General features: G+C 40.9%; 1 protein-coding gene across 5 annotated transcripts; it reads left to right on the forward strand.

Annotated features, from left to right (window-relative positions):
- Positions 1–1115: 1115 nt before the first annotated feature.
- LOC140677486 (uncharacterized) lies at positions 1116–17920 on the forward strand. Of its 5 annotated transcripts, XR_012049277.1 has the most exons (6): positions 1158–1339; positions 1429–1455; positions 14649–14786; positions 15342–15410; positions 15469–16887; positions 17028–17920. XR_012049277.1 is itself a non-coding variant. In XM_072912123.1 (5 exons), the coding sequence occupies exons 1-5, from the start codon at positions 1120–1122 to the stop codon at positions 16968–16970; spliced, it is 474 nt and encodes a 157-aa protein (XP_072768224.1). In that variant the 5' UTR covers positions 1116–1119; the 3' UTR covers positions 16971–17920. The 5 variants fall into 5 exon arrangements, 2 of the variants coding, with proteins under 2 accessions (XP_072768224.1, XP_072768228.1); XM_072912123.1 differs by lacking the exon at positions 1158–1339 and adding an exon at positions 1116–1125 and having other exon boundaries at positions 16737–17920; XR_012049276.1 differs by having other exon boundaries at positions 15342–16887.
- Positions 17921–19269: the final 1349 nt, after the last annotated feature.

The raw sequence follows: 19269 nt of genomic DNA on the forward strand, positions 1-19269 counted from the left end.
TTAAATATTGTCTGATTATGCAAAAATATATGTTTAAACATTCAAACAATTTATTAAATAGAAATAAATACTAATAATAATGATTTCAAAGTGAGTTATCCATCAAATTGTGCAATGTAAAAGTAGCAATAGATTTCATGGTCAAATTGTGAAATGTACTGTTTTTTTACAGCATTTTTCTCTAAATGAAAAAACAGTACTCTTTTTTTTTTTTTTTTTTACTGTAATAAACTATGGTGCTGTTTTGGCATTTACAGTAATGAATAATAAATAAATTAATAAATAATGATAAATTACAGTAATAAAAAAAGCAAAAAACTGGCAGCTCAGGTGCCAGAATTTTACTGTAAAATTGCAGTTTTTTTAATTTACAGTAAAAAAAAAGAAGTCAATTTTACAGTAAAATTCTGGCTTTTTATTTGTATTTTTAACCATAAAAACAGCAGTACTGTTTTTCCATTTACAGTAATATACACTTCATTTTGAGGTGAAATCATTGCAATTTACCATATTTTTTTTACATTTTAGTTATAAAAAATATATATATATATAAAAATGGTCAAATTGTGAAAAAAAATGTACAGCATTTTTCTCTAATTTAAAAAAACTGTACTTTTAAAACAAAATGTATGTATTGTAATGAACTATTGGTGTCGTTTTGGCATTTTCAATACAATAAAAAAATGCAATTTCCCAGTAACTTCTTTTTTAAATACAAACTGGCAGCTCTGATGCCAAAATGTTACTGTAAAATTGCATTTTTTTTAAATGTTATTTACAGTAAAATAAATGTAAATTTTACAGTAAAATTCTGGCAACTGGGCTGCCTTTTGTTTTTTTTACCATAAAAACAGCAGTACTGTTTTTCCATTTACAGTAATATACATTACATTTTGAGGTGAAAATATTGCAATTTACTATTTTTTTTTTTTTTTTACATTTTAGTTTGAAAAAATCTACTAATAAACTGCATTTAATAAAATGGTGTAATAATAGAATTCACTGTTAGAAGCGGCCCTCTGGGGCCAAACATAACTGCACTAGGTGTATAAACTGTTTGATTTATCGCAGATATATTGTGAGTGACGAGCACCCCCTAGTGGCCACCCAGCTAATCTCATGCAGGTCAGTGACGTCACTCTGCCGCCGCCGGTACTTGGAAGTCTGCTTTTTTAATTGCTCTCACGATGTCCTTCGTAACATGTAGTTTTGTGGACCTAACTGTCCTTTCTGTTCATAATAACCTTTATTGAGTTTAAATGAGGCACATTTTACATGTTTTGATTTTTTTTTGTCAACTTGTGTACTTTATTTCGTCGAGTGTTTGTGTGTGTGAGATGTGAGTATAGCCGCTATGCTAACGAAGCTATGCTAACTATAGCTATCGTGCTAACGTGAGCTAATTGTGTCTTCTTTGTTGTCCCATAGATGTTGGAGCCAACGTTCACTCATCAGGTACATTTTATTGTGTGAATGCTCCAAAGCATTCACATATATGGGTTTCTATGCCAAAATTCATATATTTATTATTATTGTGTGAATGCTCCAATTCTTCTTATTCTTCTTCTCCAGATTTTGGCGCACTTTATCTTCCACATTCTTCACCCAATTCAAACCGTTCCAACTTCAAACTGTTCAGCCTATTCGGGAATTGCGGAATTTCCCTTGACAGATTTCCCAGAATTCCAGCTTTTCCAGGGACATTTTTGCCATTCAAAAATGAATTGTCAATTCTTTAAACTTCCATTTTCACATTTTTCAACCTATTCAAACCATTCCACCTTCAACACATTCCACCATCCTGAAAATTCAAACTTCCCCTTTTTTCAAGTTCAAATAAATTCCAGGATTTTCCAGAATTCCTGCTTTTCCAAAGCCCTATTTCCACCCTTTTTTCCTTCCACATTTTTCCAACACATTTCAACTGTTCCACCATCAAAACATTCTTCTTAATCCCGCTTTTCCCGAGATTACCATTTTGTTTTCTGAAATTCCCATTGAAATGAATGGTAAATTCTTCAAACTTCCACAATTCCCACATTCTTCAAACCATTCCACCTTTGACACATTCCACCATTCTTGAAATTCAAACTACCCTTTTTCCAAGTTAAAAAAAAATTCCAGATTTTCCCGAAATTCCCTAATACCATTTACTACTTCACCAATTTCAACACCATCCAATTCAGCTCATTCAGGTAATTCATGCTCCTAATCATTTTCTAAAAATTCCACTTTTCTCAAATTTCCAGGAAGTACCCTATGAAATTAATGGGACATTTTTCTAAATTGCTCAATTCCCACATTTTTCAACCCATTCAAACCATTCCACCTTCAACACATTCCACCATCCTGAAAATTCAAACTTCACCTTTTTTCAAGTTCAAATAAATTCCAGGATTTTCCAGAATTCCTGCTTTTCCAAAGCCCTATTTTCACCCTTTTTTCCTTCCACATTTTTCCAACACATTTCCATCGTTCCACCATCAAAACATTCTTTTTAATCCCGCTTTTCCCGATATTACCTTTTTTTTTTCTGAAATTCCCATTGAAATTAATGGTAAATTCTTCAAACTTCCACAATTCCCACATTCTTCAAACTATTCCACTTTTGACACATTCCACCATTCTGGAAATTCAAACTACCCTTTTTCCAAATTCCCTAATACCATTTACTACTTCACCAATTCCAACACCATCCAATTCAGCTCATTCAGGTAATTCATGCTCCTAATCATTTTTTAAAAATTCCACTTTTCTCAAATTTCCAGAAAGTACCCTATGAAATGAATGGGACATTTTTCTAAGTTCCTCAATTCCCACATTTTTCAACCCATTCAAACCATTCCACCTTCAACACATTCCACCATCCTGGAAATTCAAACTTCCCCTTTCCAAGTTCAAAAAAATTCCAGGATTTTCCAGAATTCCTTCTTTTCCAAAGCTCCATTTCCACCCTTTTTTCTGGCGACTACTCCTCCCACATTTTTCCAACACATTTCAATCGTTCCACCGTCAAAACATTCCTCTTAATCAGGACAAAAACGAAGTTGTTTTTTTAACTGAAAACATTCCCGGTTTTCCTGCAATTCCAGGAATTCCGTATTACCATTTTTCATTTCAACGTGTTACTACTTCAACATTTCTCGACCGATTTGAAACATTTCAACACCAACCATTTCAACTCACTCAGACCATTCAAGTGTTTTACCATTTTCAAAAAAATTCCAGCTTTTCCCGAACTTCCCAATTTTTTTCTGAAATTCCCATTGAAATGAATGGGAAATTCTTCAAACTTCCACAATTCCCATATTCTTCAAACCATTCCACCTTTGACACATTCCACCATTCTGGAAATTCAAACTTCCCCTTTTTTCAAGTTCCAAAAAAATTCCAGGACTTTCCAGAATTCCTGCTTTTCCAAAGCCCTACTTCCACCCTTTTTTCTGGCGACTACTCCTTCCACATTTTTCAACGCATTTCAACCGTTGCACCGTCAAAACAATCCTCTTAATCAGGACAAAAAACTAAGTTGTTTTTTGAACCGAAAAAATTCCCAGTTTTCCCGAAATTCCAGGAATTCTGTACCATTTCTCACTTCAACATTTCTCGACCGATTTGAAACATTTCAACACCAACCATTTACTCAGACCATTCAAGTTTTTTTTTTACCATTTATAAAAAAAAAAATAATTAAAAAATCCCGCTTTTCCCGAAATTCCCAATTTTTTCTGAAATTCCCATTGAAATTAATGGGAAATTCTTCACACTTCCACAATTCCCATATTATTCAAACCATTCCACCTTTGACACATTCCACCATTCTGGACATTCAAACTACCCTTTTTCCAAGCTCAGAAAAATTCCCGATTTTCCCAAAATTCCCTAATACCATTTACTACTTCAACATTTCTTGCCCGTTTGAACCAATTCCAACACCAACCAATTCAGGACATTCATACTCCTAATCATTTTCCAAAAAAATCACGCTTTTCCCAAATTTCCAGGAAGTACCGTATGAAATGAATGGGACATCTTTCTAAGTTGCACAATTCCCACATTTTTCAACCTATTCAAACCTTTCCAAAATTAACACATCCGACTCATCCTGGACATTCAATCTAACATTTTCCCAAGTTCCAAAACAAATTCTTGTTTTCCTGGAAATTCAAACTCTTCAACATTCAAACCATTCCAACATACAAACCATTTCTACATTCATTGGTTGATTGATTGATTGAAACTTGTATTAGTAGATTGCACAGTACAGTACATATTCCGTACAATTGACCACTAAATGGTAACACCCGAAGAAGTTTTTCAACTTGTTTAAGTCGGGGTCCACGTTAATCAATTCACGGTAATTCATCCTACATCCCATTAACATTTCAGTTCAGCGTCAGCTCTCCCAACATTCAAACTATTCTTACATTCATACTACATTCTGTCAGCGATTCACTTCAACTTCAGCATTGGAGCGTTCACACGCAATTCCTTCAGGATTTGCCTCTTCTAATGTGTCATTGTTTTACTCTTTTAAACATGTCAGTCTGCAGCGGTCGGATGTAGGAGGTGTTAAATACTGTGAGAAGCCAACATGTTTCTGTTATCTTCAGAATAAACTGCTGTTTAAAAACAAGAGAAACATCTGAGATGAATCAAAAGCACAACGCAGTGCGCAGTTCGATTAATTGTAAGGGGCCGTAAGTAGATCTATTGAAATAAGGGCCCCTTGTAGATGAAGACTTGACTTTGGTGCACTAATAAAACAACACGGTGCGTTGTGAAGCGGTTCTAAGATGTGTAAGCCACAGTTCCGTCATAAATTGTTTATGAGCAAGGTCGAACAGCTGAGCCTCAAATCCGCATTTGTGGCCACCATTAAATAAATAACGCAGCGGTACTTAGTTGTAATACACGTTTCCATTACAGTAATGCAACAGTGACGCATCCCGATCTCGAAGAAGTCCGAACTAAACTCATGAAGAGGTTCCTTTAAGCACAAATATGATGACCAAAATGGTGCGTATCCTCGCCAAAAGACCACGTGTTTACACGAGCACAATTTAGACTTCATAAAATTGTTTCTCAACGGGGGAAATGAAACCGTGTCGAAGGTTCATTGTGTGCTCGCACTAATGAAGCGCTGAAGCCTTCTTGAAACAAAGCATCCAATGCTCGTGGGAAAGCCAGTGGATTAATTTACAACAGTTTTTTTTTTTAATGAGTCCCTGATTTGATTGATATTTATTTTTGTAATCGGCCTGACCGAAGCCTTGTTTGGCATGTTGGTGTGTGCGCTGGTTTATGTGTTTAATAATCGTTTTGATTAACTCAAGGTTTCGTATCATTTAACAAGGCTTAGACCTGGTAAACTGTAAGTAGGTCAGAGATAATGGATTTCGATACTTTTCTACATAAAGGGGACCACAAAAAATCTTAGGGTACATGAAACATATGTTTGTTATTGCAATTTAGTACTTAAATAAAATAGTGAACATACAAGACAACTTGTCTTTTAGTAGTAAGTAAACAAAGACTCCTAATTAGTCTGCTGACATATGCAGTAACATATTGTGTCATTTATCATTCTACGGCGTGGCGCAGTGGGAGAGTAGCCGTGCGCAACCCGAGGGTCCCTGGTTCAATCCCCACCTAGTACCAACCTCGTCATGTCTGTTGTGTCCTGAGCAAGACACTTCACCCTTGCTCCTGATGGGTGCTGGTTAGCGCCTTGCATGGCAGCTCCCTCCATCAGTGTGTGAATGTGTGTGTGAATGGGTAAATGTGGAAGTAGTGTCAAAGCGCTTTGAGTACCTTGAAGGTAGAAAAGCGCTATACAAGTACAACCCATATTATTTTGTCAACATTATTAAAGACAAGCGGTAAAAAAATGAATTATTAATCTACTTGTTCATTTACTGTTAATATCTGCTTACTTTCTTTTTTAACATGTTCTATCTACACTTCTGTTAAAGTGTAATAATCACTTATTCTTCTCTTGTTTGATACTTTACCTTAGTTTTGGATGATACCACACATTTAGGTATCGATCCGATACCAAGTAGTTATAGGATCATACATTGGTCATATTCAAAGTCCTCGTGTCCATGGACGTATTTCCTGAGTTTATAAACATAATATACATTTTTAAAAAACGAAAGATGATGTTGTGATGTCAAAAAATAATGATGTAATCATAGTAATATCGACTACATACACTCCTGTACTTGGTATCATTACAGTGGATGTCAGGTGTAGATCCACCCATGGCGTTTGTTTACATTGTGACGCCGGTGAGCTATTGTATCCTCCTACGGTGTGTAGTGAAGCATGTTTAGCTATTCCTCGTCCTGCAGGGATGATACTTGTGAGGGCGTTTCAGTGTTATAACTTCACCTTTATCTTTAGGTTTTAAGCCAAAATGCGTCCGTTCTCCCTTTTCTGTCTCAGGCATGTGATTTTTCCGTCTAAAGTTGGAATTCCGTCTTTTTTAATCTCGGGAAGAAAATAAATTATCTCCCGTTTTTCCGTTTTTTTTTCCGACCCTAAATCAAGATTCGAGACGTAGTTTATATTACGCCGTCGTTGATTGGTCGATATGTTCCTTGTGACCAATCAGGACATCTGTTATGAATGATGACGTTAATAACGTCATCATTCATAATGGTTATTACCGCCATTTTCCATATGTAAACAATGTCGGTTCTCGAGAGAAAGGACGCTTTACGAGTAAAAGAAATTGATAAACATGTCAAAAACAAGTTTCGATGGGACTGGATGGAAGGGGAAATCACTGATACTGTTGGGAAGAAGGAAGTTACGACTTTGTTCGGTGATTTTATTCAGAAAATCGATCGTCCCGGAAAGGTTTTGTGCACGTGGTGTCATGATAATATTGACTATGGATCACGAGGTTTCAAGGCTTTGGAAGTACATGCGAAACGCCAAAAACATATGAAACAACTTGAAGCAAGGAAAACGAACTTTTCACTAGCTGGTACTTTTGGATGTCAACCGAAAGTGACCAAACTTTACGGACTTCATCCTTTGTTTACATCGACAACTGCCGTAGACATCGAGAGGAAAGATCCACCCAATCAACCCACTTCAGTTGCAGACAAGGTTGTTAATAATGAGGTAAGCTCAAAAATATTTGCTTGCGAAATACGCATGTTTGTTTTAAATATTAACCAATTATTGCTTTGCGAAATATAAATGGGTTTTTCTAAAAATAAAAAGCCACGTGAAAATATATTATGAAATTACAGAAATTCAAAGAGTCGCATTATTGATTCCAGTTAACAATTTATTTGAAATAAATTTGCATATAATACTATTTTGTAATATTAAGTTCTTATGTAGTCTCTTGAAACAATATTGTCAGTGGTGTAACAATCTTGAAGGTAAATATTTTCACACTTGTTTCATGCAATATGTCAGTGTCCTCACATTATTATTATTTCCTATTTTCAAATATGAGTAAACAATACTAAACATGTTTAATTATTTTCATAAATTTATATCCTATATCCTATTTTCCTGTAGATAATAACACTGATCAATGTGACACCTGTGGATGTGAAATGAACACAAGATGTAAATATTAGTGACTAAATACTGTTGGGACTGAACCATATACAGTGATTCATTAGGATAATTGGGTTATGTATGTTCTATTAATGATGTTTTCATGTCTTTAAACACTAAAATATATTCTTCAAATGGTGCTGTCTTTGTTAATTTTAGCATGTTAAATTGGTGAAAAACCAGGAGCTTCGGAGGGCATCGCCCCCCTTGCCCCCCCACCAGGGCTCAGTCCTGGACCTGGCCTTCGTCCCCCAGACCCCCGGACATTTTTTCAGTCTTTTTCATTGTGGTCAAATCACATGCCTGCTGTCTACACACTGTGTCTGCTTGTAAGTACTCCGTGATTGTCCGCTGCGGGGGTCTATATAAAGGCTAGTGTATACAAATTAGTTTTAATATGGGACTTAAATGCTTCTAATAAAGCTAAAATATCACACTTGATTCGAACCGTTCTATCATCCACACACTCCACTTATCCTGGACATTCAAGCATTTCGGTTCCACTCGCGCTTCGGGCAGATCGCACGTTTCCGCGGCTCGCAAATACAGCATCCACACAGATTCTAGTTTGCATTTTTATTCTCTTAGCAATGACAGCTGGGGTGTTTGTGTCAACATCTCGACCGCCTTTGAGTGGAGCACAAGGCTCTTCTTTTTTCGATTTTTCTTTTTCTTTCTTCTTTTGTTTTACTTGCTCGTGATTAATGTTGCGGTTTGGAGGGTTACCCGTCTCACCACCCGCATCCGTCTGACTGCCGATTAGTCAGCAGCTGCATGCTGTCCGTCATTGTCACGTTAGCAAGAAACTGCAGCACCATTTCAGCCAATCAATAAGCTTGTGGGCGAGCTAAAGGGACAGAATGGTTGACCTGTTTTCTTAAAACAGTGTAACATTATGAATGGGTTTTATGGTCATTGCACTTAAAAAGTACAAGAAATTTTCAGTACGAACCGGTCCAAGAACACACACAGTTACTGGGTGGACAGAACGGAAACACATGGGCAGTGCATTGTAAAAAAACTGCATCCCACGCTTTGCATTGTACTTGGTGATGTATGGCTTAGATGCAGCTGCTCCGCCAAGGAAACCCATTCCTTGAAGCTCTCTGCGTACTGTATTTGGGCTAATTGGAAGGTCACGTGAATTTTGGAATTCTGTAGCAACTGACTGTGCAGAAAGTCTTTGCACTATGCGCTTCAGCAACCGCTGACCCCTCTCTGTCAGTTTACGTGGCCTACCACTTGGTGGCTGAGTTGCTGTTGTTCCCGGAGAGCCCGGTCGATTAATTCAATTATTTTCAGAGGATTAAGAGTGCAGGGCACCATAATTGCTGGGGATATGTCACCTGGACATAATTACAGTCGTGGTCCAAAGTGTACATACACTTGTAAAGAACATAATATCATGGCTGTCTTGAGTTTCCAATAATTTATACAACTCTTATTTTTTTGTGATAGAGTGATTGGAGCACATACTTGTTAGTCACAGAAAACATTCATGAAGTTTGCTTCTTTTATGAATTTATTATGGGTCTACTGAAAATGTGAGCAAATAAGCTGGGTCAAAAGTATACATACAGCAATGTTAATATTTGCTTACATGTCCCTTGGCAAGTTTACCTGCAATAAGGCACTTTTGGTAGCCATCCACAAGCTTCTACTTGAATTTTTGACCACTCCTCTTGACAAAATCGGTGCAGTTCCGCTAAATGTGTTGGTTTTCTGACATGGACTTGTTTCTTCAGTATTGTCCACATGTTTATGTAAGTCAGGACTTTGGAAAGGCCATTCTAAAACCTTAATTCTAGGCTGATGTAGCCATTCCTTTACCACTTTTGCACCCAAGACCCAACCTCCAAGCTGATGATTTTAGCTTGTACTGAAGAATTTGGAGGTAATCTATGGCGTCACATTAGTGCCAAAAATCCGAGCGCATAAAAACTGTTATCGCGCGCTGATTCTCCACTTCGTGCGCGCGTGGTGCCTTTTTGCGCGCGCGCGGTGCCTTTCTGCGCGCGCGTCGTCTCGGTCTGTGCGCGCTCTGTGTACTCCTGGCATCTCTCCTCGCGCTGTCATGTTTCTTTTTGGCACTTTGGGGGCGGGTATGCTTAGACGGCCCCTTCTTTCTGATTGGTCAGGCGAAAAATGCTCAGAGCCAATCAGAAGTATAGCAGGGCGGGTCATCGTCAATATGTATCACGATTTACGGAGGAAGAAGTGGATAAAAAAATGTCGTGCGCTGATGAAGGTTATTTCATACCACATAAACACAATACAGGGTAATACAAAATGTGACCCAAATAAATAATAGGACAACAAACACCATAATCACATCTTTCAGCCAGAACTGGTCCACCAGCAATAACATCCAACCATAACATTATTTTATATTTTCACTTCTTCTTGAACATTTGTTTTCTAATTTATGGAATTTCTTTTGATTCAGCCATAAAATTAATGAAATAATCTTTGAATTTTGTTTTTAAAATGTTAAAAATAGCTTTTAATAATGTATTCTGAAACAGTTTAAAATAATCAGAGAACTGACTAACACTGACCCTACACAACTATGTTGCACAATTAAGTCTTTTTTTTTTTAAAGCGAAAGAGGTAATTTCAACAGGTACAGCATCCTATGTCATATCTACATGTAATAAGATTTGTAACAAGGCAAACCGTATGGCATTAATGTGACGCCATAAAACCGTTTGTAAATTGGTCGAAAATCGAGCAAGGTATGGTAATTTAATTAGTACATGTACCATTGACATCAATGTAATGATTGAGGCTAGCTGTCCGAGGTAAGATGGCTACAACGTTGCTACGCTGGAGAATGATTGGTCATATTAAAAATGCTCAGAGCCAATCAGAAAGGAGGGGCCGTCTAAGCATACCCGCCCCCAAAGTGCCAAAAAGAAACATGACAGCGCGAGGAGAGATGCCAGGAGTACACAGTGCGCGTACAGACCGAGACGGCGCGCGCGCGCAGAAAGGCACCGCGTGCACGCACGAAGTGGAGAATCAGTGCACGATAACAGTTTTTATGCGCTCTGATTTTTGGCACTAATGTGACGCCATAGTAATCCTCCTTTTTCACTGTCCCATTTAAAGCACCAGTTCCATTGGCAGAAAAACAGGCCCAGAGCATAGTACTACCACCACCATGCTTGACGGTATGCCTGGTGTTCCTTGGATTAAAGATTTAAAGAGTTGTAGAAATGATTGGAAACTCAAGACAGCCATTACATTATGTTCTTTACAAGTGTATGTAAACTTTTGACCACGACTGTAGTTGAATCAAATTGTGCTTTAGCTGATGAGTTCATATGAGGGGAAGGCAGAGCCTGCTTTCAAAACTGTTTTGATCTCATATAAGCTACTTGAGCAAAGCAATAAAAGTTTCAGCCTCCCTTTTCCCAGGAAGCGCTTATGTGCTTGCCGCATATCTATTCACCCTTTTTAAAAAAGGAGGGATATGACGCAACCAAGCAGCAGACACTTGACAAGATTCCTTCTGCTCCATCCTGGGCGCTGCTCTGCACAGATGTGTGTGAGTGTTTTTTCCCCCCCTTCTCCGGTTCATAAAAGGTTTCTATTCAACGTTTTTTTTTTCAATGTGAGGAGGCGTGCTTGGATTGAGCAGTGATAGTGAGGTCGTGGGGCAGAAGATGAGTCAGAGTGAGATTGAGTGGGTGTGATAGATGAGACATTTTTGCAGACAACACATACCTGCTGGGGACACGGCTGACTGAGGTGCCCAAAGCAAAGAGGAGGTTTATATAATGAAGATGCACTGCAGACTACAACTTCATCCTAAGTAGAGCTATGCCGCTCTGACAGCCTCAAGTCTTCCATGTGCCTTTTTCTCATTTTTTTTTTCAAGCTTTTGGCATTTGACTGGAGGACTTTGTTCCTATTCATGGTCCAGCGCATCTGTGAGGTCATGGCTGCTGATCTGCAAGATACATTTGTTTAATCGGAGCACAAATTACTCCCTTCAGACACAAATTAGGAGTGAAAAGGTTAAGTCAAAACTCAGAAACATTTCTTGCATTACTAGGGTGTTTCTCCGAGCTGCAGGAAGACGTAGCAAGTCTTTCATGCTGCATAACAAGTGCACATAAAGCAGCTGAAAAATGCAGTCATTCATAATAATAATAATGGATTAGATCGATACAGCGCTAGTGTGCCGTGGGAGATGATCTAATTTCACCTATTTGGGTTAAAAATATTTTTTGCAAACCAGTAATTATAGTCTGCAAATGATGTGTTGTTGTTGAGTGTCTGTGCTGTCTAGAGCTCGGCAGAGTAACCGTGTAATACACTTCCATATCAGTAGGTGGCAACTGGTAGCTAATTGCTTTGTAAATGTCGGAAACAGGGAGGCAGCGTGCAGGTAAAAAGGTGTCTAATGCCTAAACCAAAAATAAACAAAAGGTGAGGGCCCCTAAGAAAAGGCATTTAAGCTTAGGGAAGGCCATGCAGAACGAAACTAGAACTGAACTGGCTACAAAGTAAACAAAAACAGAATGCTGGACGACAGCAAAGACTTACTGCGGAGCAAAGACGGTGTCCACAATGTACATCCGAACACGACATGACAATCAACAATGTCCCCACAAAGAAGGATAAAAACAACTGAAATAGTCTCGATTGCTAAAACAAAGTAGATGCGGGAAATATCGCTCAAAGGAAGACATGAAACTGATACAGGAAAATACCAAAAAAACAGAAAAATCCACCAAAATAGGAGCGCAAGGCAAGAATTAAAACACTACACAGGAAAACAGCAAAAAACTCTAAATAAGTCACGGCGTGATGTGACAGGTGGTGACAGTACATCTACTTTGAGACAAGAGCTATAGTGATGCATGCTTGGTTATGGTTTAAAGTCCATCCATCCATCCATTTTCTACCGCTAATTCCCTTTGGGGTCACGGGGGGCGCTGGAGCCTATCTCAGCTACAATCGGGCGGAAGGCGGGGTACACCCTGAACAAGTCGCCACCTCATCACAGGGCCAACACAGATAGACAGACAACATTCACACTCACATCCACACACTAGGGCCAATTTAGTGTTGCCAATCAACTTATCCCCAGGTGCATGTCTTTGGAAGTGGGAGGAAGCCGGAGTACCCGGAGGGAACCCACGCAGTCACGGGGAGGACATGCAAACTCCACACAGAAAGATCCCGAGCCCGGGATTGAACCCAAGATTACTCAGGACCTTAAAGTCATATCCAACAATTGCGACAACGACTTTTTACTGTCAACTGAGTTTTGTTTTTTTAATGATTTCTGCTGGTGGTGTGCCTACAGATTTTTTCAACGCAAAAAATGTGCCTTGGCTCAAAAAAGGTTGAAAAACACTGGACTAGACACTCAACGCGCACGCAGGGAAGTGAGAACCCATCATTCATTCACTCCACATTCACACCGGGGTGGTGGTAAGCTACATTTGTAGCCACAGACTGAAGTGTCTTGCCCAAGGACACAACGGCAAGGACTGGAAAGGCAGAGGCGGGTATCGAACCAGGAACCCTCAAAACACCATCCTGTTACATACAATAAGTTGCTATACAGTTGCACGCAAATGCCTCTATAGGTTATATGTATAATTAATTCTTTGCAATACACCATTGTGATTTTAGTTGTGCATTTTTAAATTGCTTGTTTGGTATTGCAAACTGCAGGTTTATGAGCGCTTCACATTTTCTTTCAGGAATTTATTTTCCCTTCTTCCTTGAATCCAACTTGATACGAAGCAAATATATAAATATTAGGGATTGTTTTGGGATTAATCACAAAAAAGTTATCTCGTGTATATGCAGATTAGTCCCATCTATCATTTCATTTTACTTCCACTTATCTGGGGTCGGGTTGCGGGGGCAAGTGGGTAAGAACCTGTGATTAATCATGATTATTCTGATTAAAAAAATGTTTATTTGAAAGCAAACAAATAAATGTGACAAAAAAATATATGTATATTTATTTTATAAATAATATATATAATAAAATATTTTTTTAACATAACCATTTTGCTATTTGTTTTAACATGGTCTATACGAGTGGTTCTGAAAGCACCACCTCAGAAATAACTTTGCGCTCCAAATACCACCATAATGACTAACATTAAAATACAGTGGCGCAGTAGGCCTAAGTATTCATTAAGAAACAGGGCAGAGGTTTTATTAAAAAAGGATATTTAATATTTTTTGCCATTTTAACACTAAACACAGTTTGAATAGTAACACTAACAGTAAAACACTGCACTTTAATCAAGTGATTGTTTGGCGTACCACTCGATGGAGCTCGGGTACCATTAGTGGTACACGTAGCACAGTTTGAGACGCGATAGTTTATACATTTAATACAGTGTTTGTGCTTCTTTTATGTAAGAAGTTATTTTTCCATAGGAATTCATGGATATTTTTTCTTAAGTGTAAAAATAAGTAAACCACTCTTACATGTCAAACACTATTAGGTGGAGCCAAATGCAGTTAAGAAAGGGTAAAAGAAACAGTGGGAGGGAAAAACAGTTTATTTCCAAAATAAATAAAACTGTCCAAAGTACACAAAACAAAGAAAAAAAGCTTGGAGCATGAAAATAATGACTAGCTTTGAGCAGGACTTACCACAAACGACATTTGACGACTGGACAAAGGAAGCAAACTGAGAACTAAACACATAAACTGTTTAGATCTGCATTTTTTTTTTTAGAATTTTGTCTATCGTTCACAATCATGACAGATGGATTTTTTAAATACATTCTAAATATTAAATAAATGGTAAATAAATCTGGTAAATAAAAGTCAGCTTACAGCGTAGCCAATGGATGGTCCTCTATTCCGCCCAAAAAACGAATAACCATTCTAAAATCGCCAACAATACTCAATTTACATTTCGTGATTTGAATATTGACCAAGTATTAGTGATATTGTTATTATAAGCGCTGACGCAGACAAACTATTTATAGCAGCGACGTGATCACTACCTGTGTGTGCCTATGTTTACATAATCGAGTGGTCTGCTGTTTCCTCGCTTCCCTGCTCCTTGGAAGTTTATTGTAGATCATAAATCATGCCTCTCACCTGGAGAGGAGATGGCTGAGGAGGTAATCCGACAAGTTGGGACACTTTTACATCCATTGAGGACCTGGGACTGGCGAGGACGACACAACAAGACGCCTGCAGTTCAGGTACGTTTATAATGAAGTATTAAGAAAAAATGCATTGTCAGAATTTGGTAATGTAGTGGAAAAAAGAACATTAGACATGTGTTTAAATGTATTTCTGGATTGTGTATGTCAAAAATGTGGGATCTGAACCGAGGATGTTGTTGTGGCTTGTGCAGCCCTTTGAGACACTTGTGATTTAGTGCTGTATAAATAAACATTGATTGATTGATTGATTAATTTATTGAAAAATGTACTAAATGTTGGTGTTTTTAGACTTGTTTAGGATTTTATTGTTGTTGCACATTAGGAGCAATGAAATTTGTGGAAAACATGTCTAAAGTTTTGTATTTACTATAATAGGGGTGCTGAAAAAACGTCGATTAACATCCAAATCCTGATTGTTAACCAAATTATAAATAAAAAAAAAATATATTTTTTTGTTTCAATCAATCAATCAATGTTTATTTATATAACCCTAAATCACAAGTGTCTCAAAGGGCTGCACAAGCCACAACGACATCCTCGGTACAGAGCCCACATGTTTGTTTAATAAATCAATTAAAAAATATATTGTAGAGGGGGGCGTGGCCTGCAGGCCTGCCGCGGAACGGAGTGTGCCAGGACCGGCCTCGAAGACAGCGACAGGTGAGTGGATGGCCCAGGTGGGCCTTGTTATCTAATCACATGTTGCCTTTATTAGCAGCAGCCGGATGAGAGACGTTTTTGAAGCTGGAGAAAGAGAGAGCGAGACACAGACTGGAAAAACATTTTGCTGGAAAATGGAACACTCACACCTTGTGAGGAAAAATAAAACAGTGTTATAACACTGATCCGGGCTCTTGTGGCAATGTTTGGTGGTCCGAGGAACCCACTTGAGGACAACCTCCACATATTGGCGCTCAAACAAGCCGGACCACCCGAGGAGATGGAAGCCTACCCCTTGACAGCTCTCTCAAACATTCTCGCGGAGGTGACAGCGGCCAGCCATCAACAGTTGGAGGAGGTCCGCCAACAAGTGGCCCAGCAGAGCCACATGCTGTAGGCGCTGGCGGACCGCGTGGGAGCGGCACGGCCGGGAGCGACACGGCCAACATCAGCGGCCGTCTCCATGCAGCGCATGGGGGAAAAGGAGGACCCCCATGCCTTCACATTTTTGTGGTCACGGCGTAGACATGCGCGTGGCCGTAAGAAGAGTGGAGAGTGCGACTCCTGCCGCTGCTGGCGGGGGAGGCAGAGCTTAGCCTACCGGCGGCCTCGCACATGCACTTCCCGGACCTGAGGGGGGCAGTGCTGGACCGGATCGGTTGCATCGCCGAGGACCACCGACGCCGGTTCCGGGCGCTGCGTCTGGGGAAGGAAGACCGCCCGTTCGTGCTTGGACAGCAGCTCCGGGACGCGGCGACACGTTGGCTGCAGCCAAAAGAAGGCGACGACCAGGTGATGGAGCGGCTGGTCCCGGGGCAGTTCCTGGAGGCGATCCCAGAGCACACGGCGGCCTGGGTCCGCTACCACCGGCCCCGAGACCTGGCAGCACCAGTGACGCTTGCCGAGGACCACCTGGCGATGCACCGCGAGGCGCAAAGGGCGACGACGAGGGAGGCAGCCGAGCGCCCAGCATCAACACCGTGCGCACCGAGCAAGAGAGGGTGACGACCAGATGATGGAGCGGCTGGTAACAGAGCAGTTCCTGGAGGCGATCCCAGCGCGGACGGCGGCCTGGGTCCGCTACCACCAGCCCCAAGACCTGGCTGCAGCAGTGACGCTCGCCGAGGACCACCTGGCAGTGCACCGCGAGGCGCGAAGGGAGAAGACCATGGAGGCAGCCAAACGCGCAGCGGGAGGAGGCCGCGCCGTCGGTCCCACGGCGTCGCGCAACTGACTCTGTTTCTTTTTTGTCCACACAGGACCCAACGCGCCCATCCCCGGCTCGAGGAGGCGGCGCCACTGACTCTTGTTTGTGCTTCCTCGCAGGTCCCGGCTGCTGCGAAAATAGGGCTTCCCGTGCAGACGGCCCCTCAAACGCCTGGGCAGGCGTGGGCAGCCCATTCACGTGCGTCAAGGACGAGATTTGGTCAGGTCCACACAGGACCCGACCCGACGCGCCGCGCAGGTCGCACACGCGGTGAGAGGAGGCGGCGCCGCCGGTCCCGTGGTGCCGGTTCCAGATCTTGTCCCGTGGACGGAGCAGTGCCAGCAGGCGTTTGAGAGGGTTAAAAAGGTTCTCTGCGCATGCCTGATTTTTCTCTCCCGTTTTGTCTGCAGGCTGACGCGTCGGGCAGAGGCTGGGAGCTGTTTTGTCCCAGCAGATGGAGGGCGTCGACTGCCCCATCCTGTACATCAGCCAGAAGCTCTCCGAGCAGGAGGCGAGGTACAGCACCGTCGAGAGGGAGTGCCTTGCCATCCGGTGGGCGGTTGGTGCCCTCCGGTACTACATCCTGGGGCGCTCATTCAATCTCTGCTCAGACCCCAAACCCCTCCAGTGGCTCCACTGCATGAAGGATGCCAACAATTTTTTTCTAATAAAGTTGTTTTTATCGTGTCCCCCCCCCCACACACACACACACACATGTAAAGCGACTTTGGGTATTTAGAAAAGCGCTATATAAATCCCAGGTATTATTATTATTATTATTATTAACACGCGGATCACCCGTTGGGATCTACCTTTACAACCCTACAATTTCAAAGTGATCCACAGACCGGGGGCGCAGATGGCCGTGGCTGACTTTCTCTCCCACACGGGGCGGGGGGAGTAGTGGCGGCAGACGGCTTCCCGGCCTGAGTCCCGCGGTGGAGGTATGTGGAGGGGGGCGTGGCCTGCGGGCCTGCCGCGGAACGGGGTGTGCCAGGACCATCCTCAAAGACAGCGACAGGTGAGTGGATGGCCCAGGTGGGTCTTGTTATCTAATCACCTGTCGCCTTTATTAGCAGCAGCCGGGATGAGAGACGTTGTTGGAGCTGGAGAGAGAGCGACACACGGACTGAAAAAACATTTTGCTGGAAAGCAGAACACACACCTTGTGAGGAAAAATAAAACAGTGTTATAACCCTGATCCGGGCTCTTGTGGTAATGTTTGGTGGTCCGAGGAACCCAGTTACATATATAAACATTTATTAAGATAATCTCTGTGCTTACTTGTCGCTTTTGTAGCCTGTAACCTCTTTGGAAAAGGTTTTTATCATTTTTATCCTAAATAATTCCCACATACGCCGTAAGATTTGGTTTGAATCTAAGAATTGTTTTGAATTGAGAATCAATTCTGAATAGAATCGTCACGTCAAGAATTGGAATTAAACCGTATACATGTTTAATAGGTGTGTGTTTTTATTCCAGATAATGTCAATAGCTTAAATAAAAAAGGTAAAAAAAAAATTGTTCATAGGTTCGAGGAAAGAACATTTTTGGTTATTTCCTACAGCAGTGACGACAATTTAAAACTGCTTTGTTGCTGTGGTGTTAATTGAAAAAGTAAATAAAACACAATAAATGGGTAAAAACTATGAAAAAAAAACTAATGTTTTTTAATACATTATGTCATTGAATAAAGGGTCGGGCTACAATATAAACCTCAGTAGTACGGTCATTTTTGAAATATGTTGGTAAATTTGTCACAATAACGGCGTACGAAGGGATGCTAAATTAGCAATTACCGTAAATTCCGGACTATAAGCCGCTACTTTTATCCATACCGTATTTTCCGCACTATAAGGCGCACCGGATTATTAGCCGCACCTTCAATGAATGGCATATTTCAAAACTTTGTCCACCTATAAGCCGCCCCGGACTATAAGCCGCGCCTACGCTGCGCTAAAGGGAATGTCAAAAAAACAGTCAGATGTATTATTAAAATTTGACTGACCTATTAAAAACCAGCGTTCTAACAACTCTGTCCCAAAATGTACGCAAATGTGCAATCACAAACATAGTAAAATTCAAAATAGTGCAGAGCAATAGCAACATAATGTTGCTCGAACGTTAATGTCACAACACACAAAATAAACATAGCGCTCACCTTCTGAAATTATTCTTCATTCGTAAATCCTTCGAATTCTTCGTCTTCGGTGTCCGAATTGAAAAGTTGGGCAAATGTGGGCTCCAAAATGGCCGGTTCCGTCTCGTCGAAGTCATCGGAGTCAGTGTCACTCTTCAGCAGTTCTGTGAATCCTGCCTTCCGGAAAGCTCGGACCACAGTTGTGACCGAAATATCTGCCCAGGCATTTACGATCCACTGGCAGATGTTGGCGTATGTCGTCCGGCGCTGTCTGCCTGTCTTAGTGAAGGTGTGTTCGCCTTCGGTCATCCATTGTTCCCACGCCGTTCGCAGTCGTGATTTGAATGCCTTGTTGACACCAATATCCAGCGGTTGGAGTTCTTTGGTTAATCCACCCGGAATGACGGCGAGTGTTGTATTTGTGTGCTTCACTTGTTTTTTGACACCATCTGTGATGTGGGCGCGCATAGAGTCGTATATCAACATGGACGGAGCTGTGTGAAAAAAGCCAC

This window comes from Nerophis lumbriciformis, linkage group LG03, assembly GCF_033978685.3.
Source record: "Nerophis lumbriciformis linkage group LG03, RoL_Nlum_v2.1, whole genome shotgun sequence".
Taxonomy (NCBI): Eukaryota; Metazoa; Chordata; class Actinopteri; order Syngnathiformes; family Syngnathidae; genus Nerophis; species Nerophis lumbriciformis.

Coding starts and splice junctions, on each gene's coding strand:
- LOC140677486 (XM_072912123.1), top strand. Junction 14,787..15,341: donor ACAAGACGCCTGCAGTTCAG/GTACGTTTATAA, acceptor AATATATTGTAG/AGGGGGGCGTGGCCTGCAGG. Junction 15,411..16,736: donor GGCCTCGAAGACAGCGACAG/GTGAGTGGATGG, acceptor GCTTCCTCGCAG/GTCCCGGCTGCTGCGAAAAT.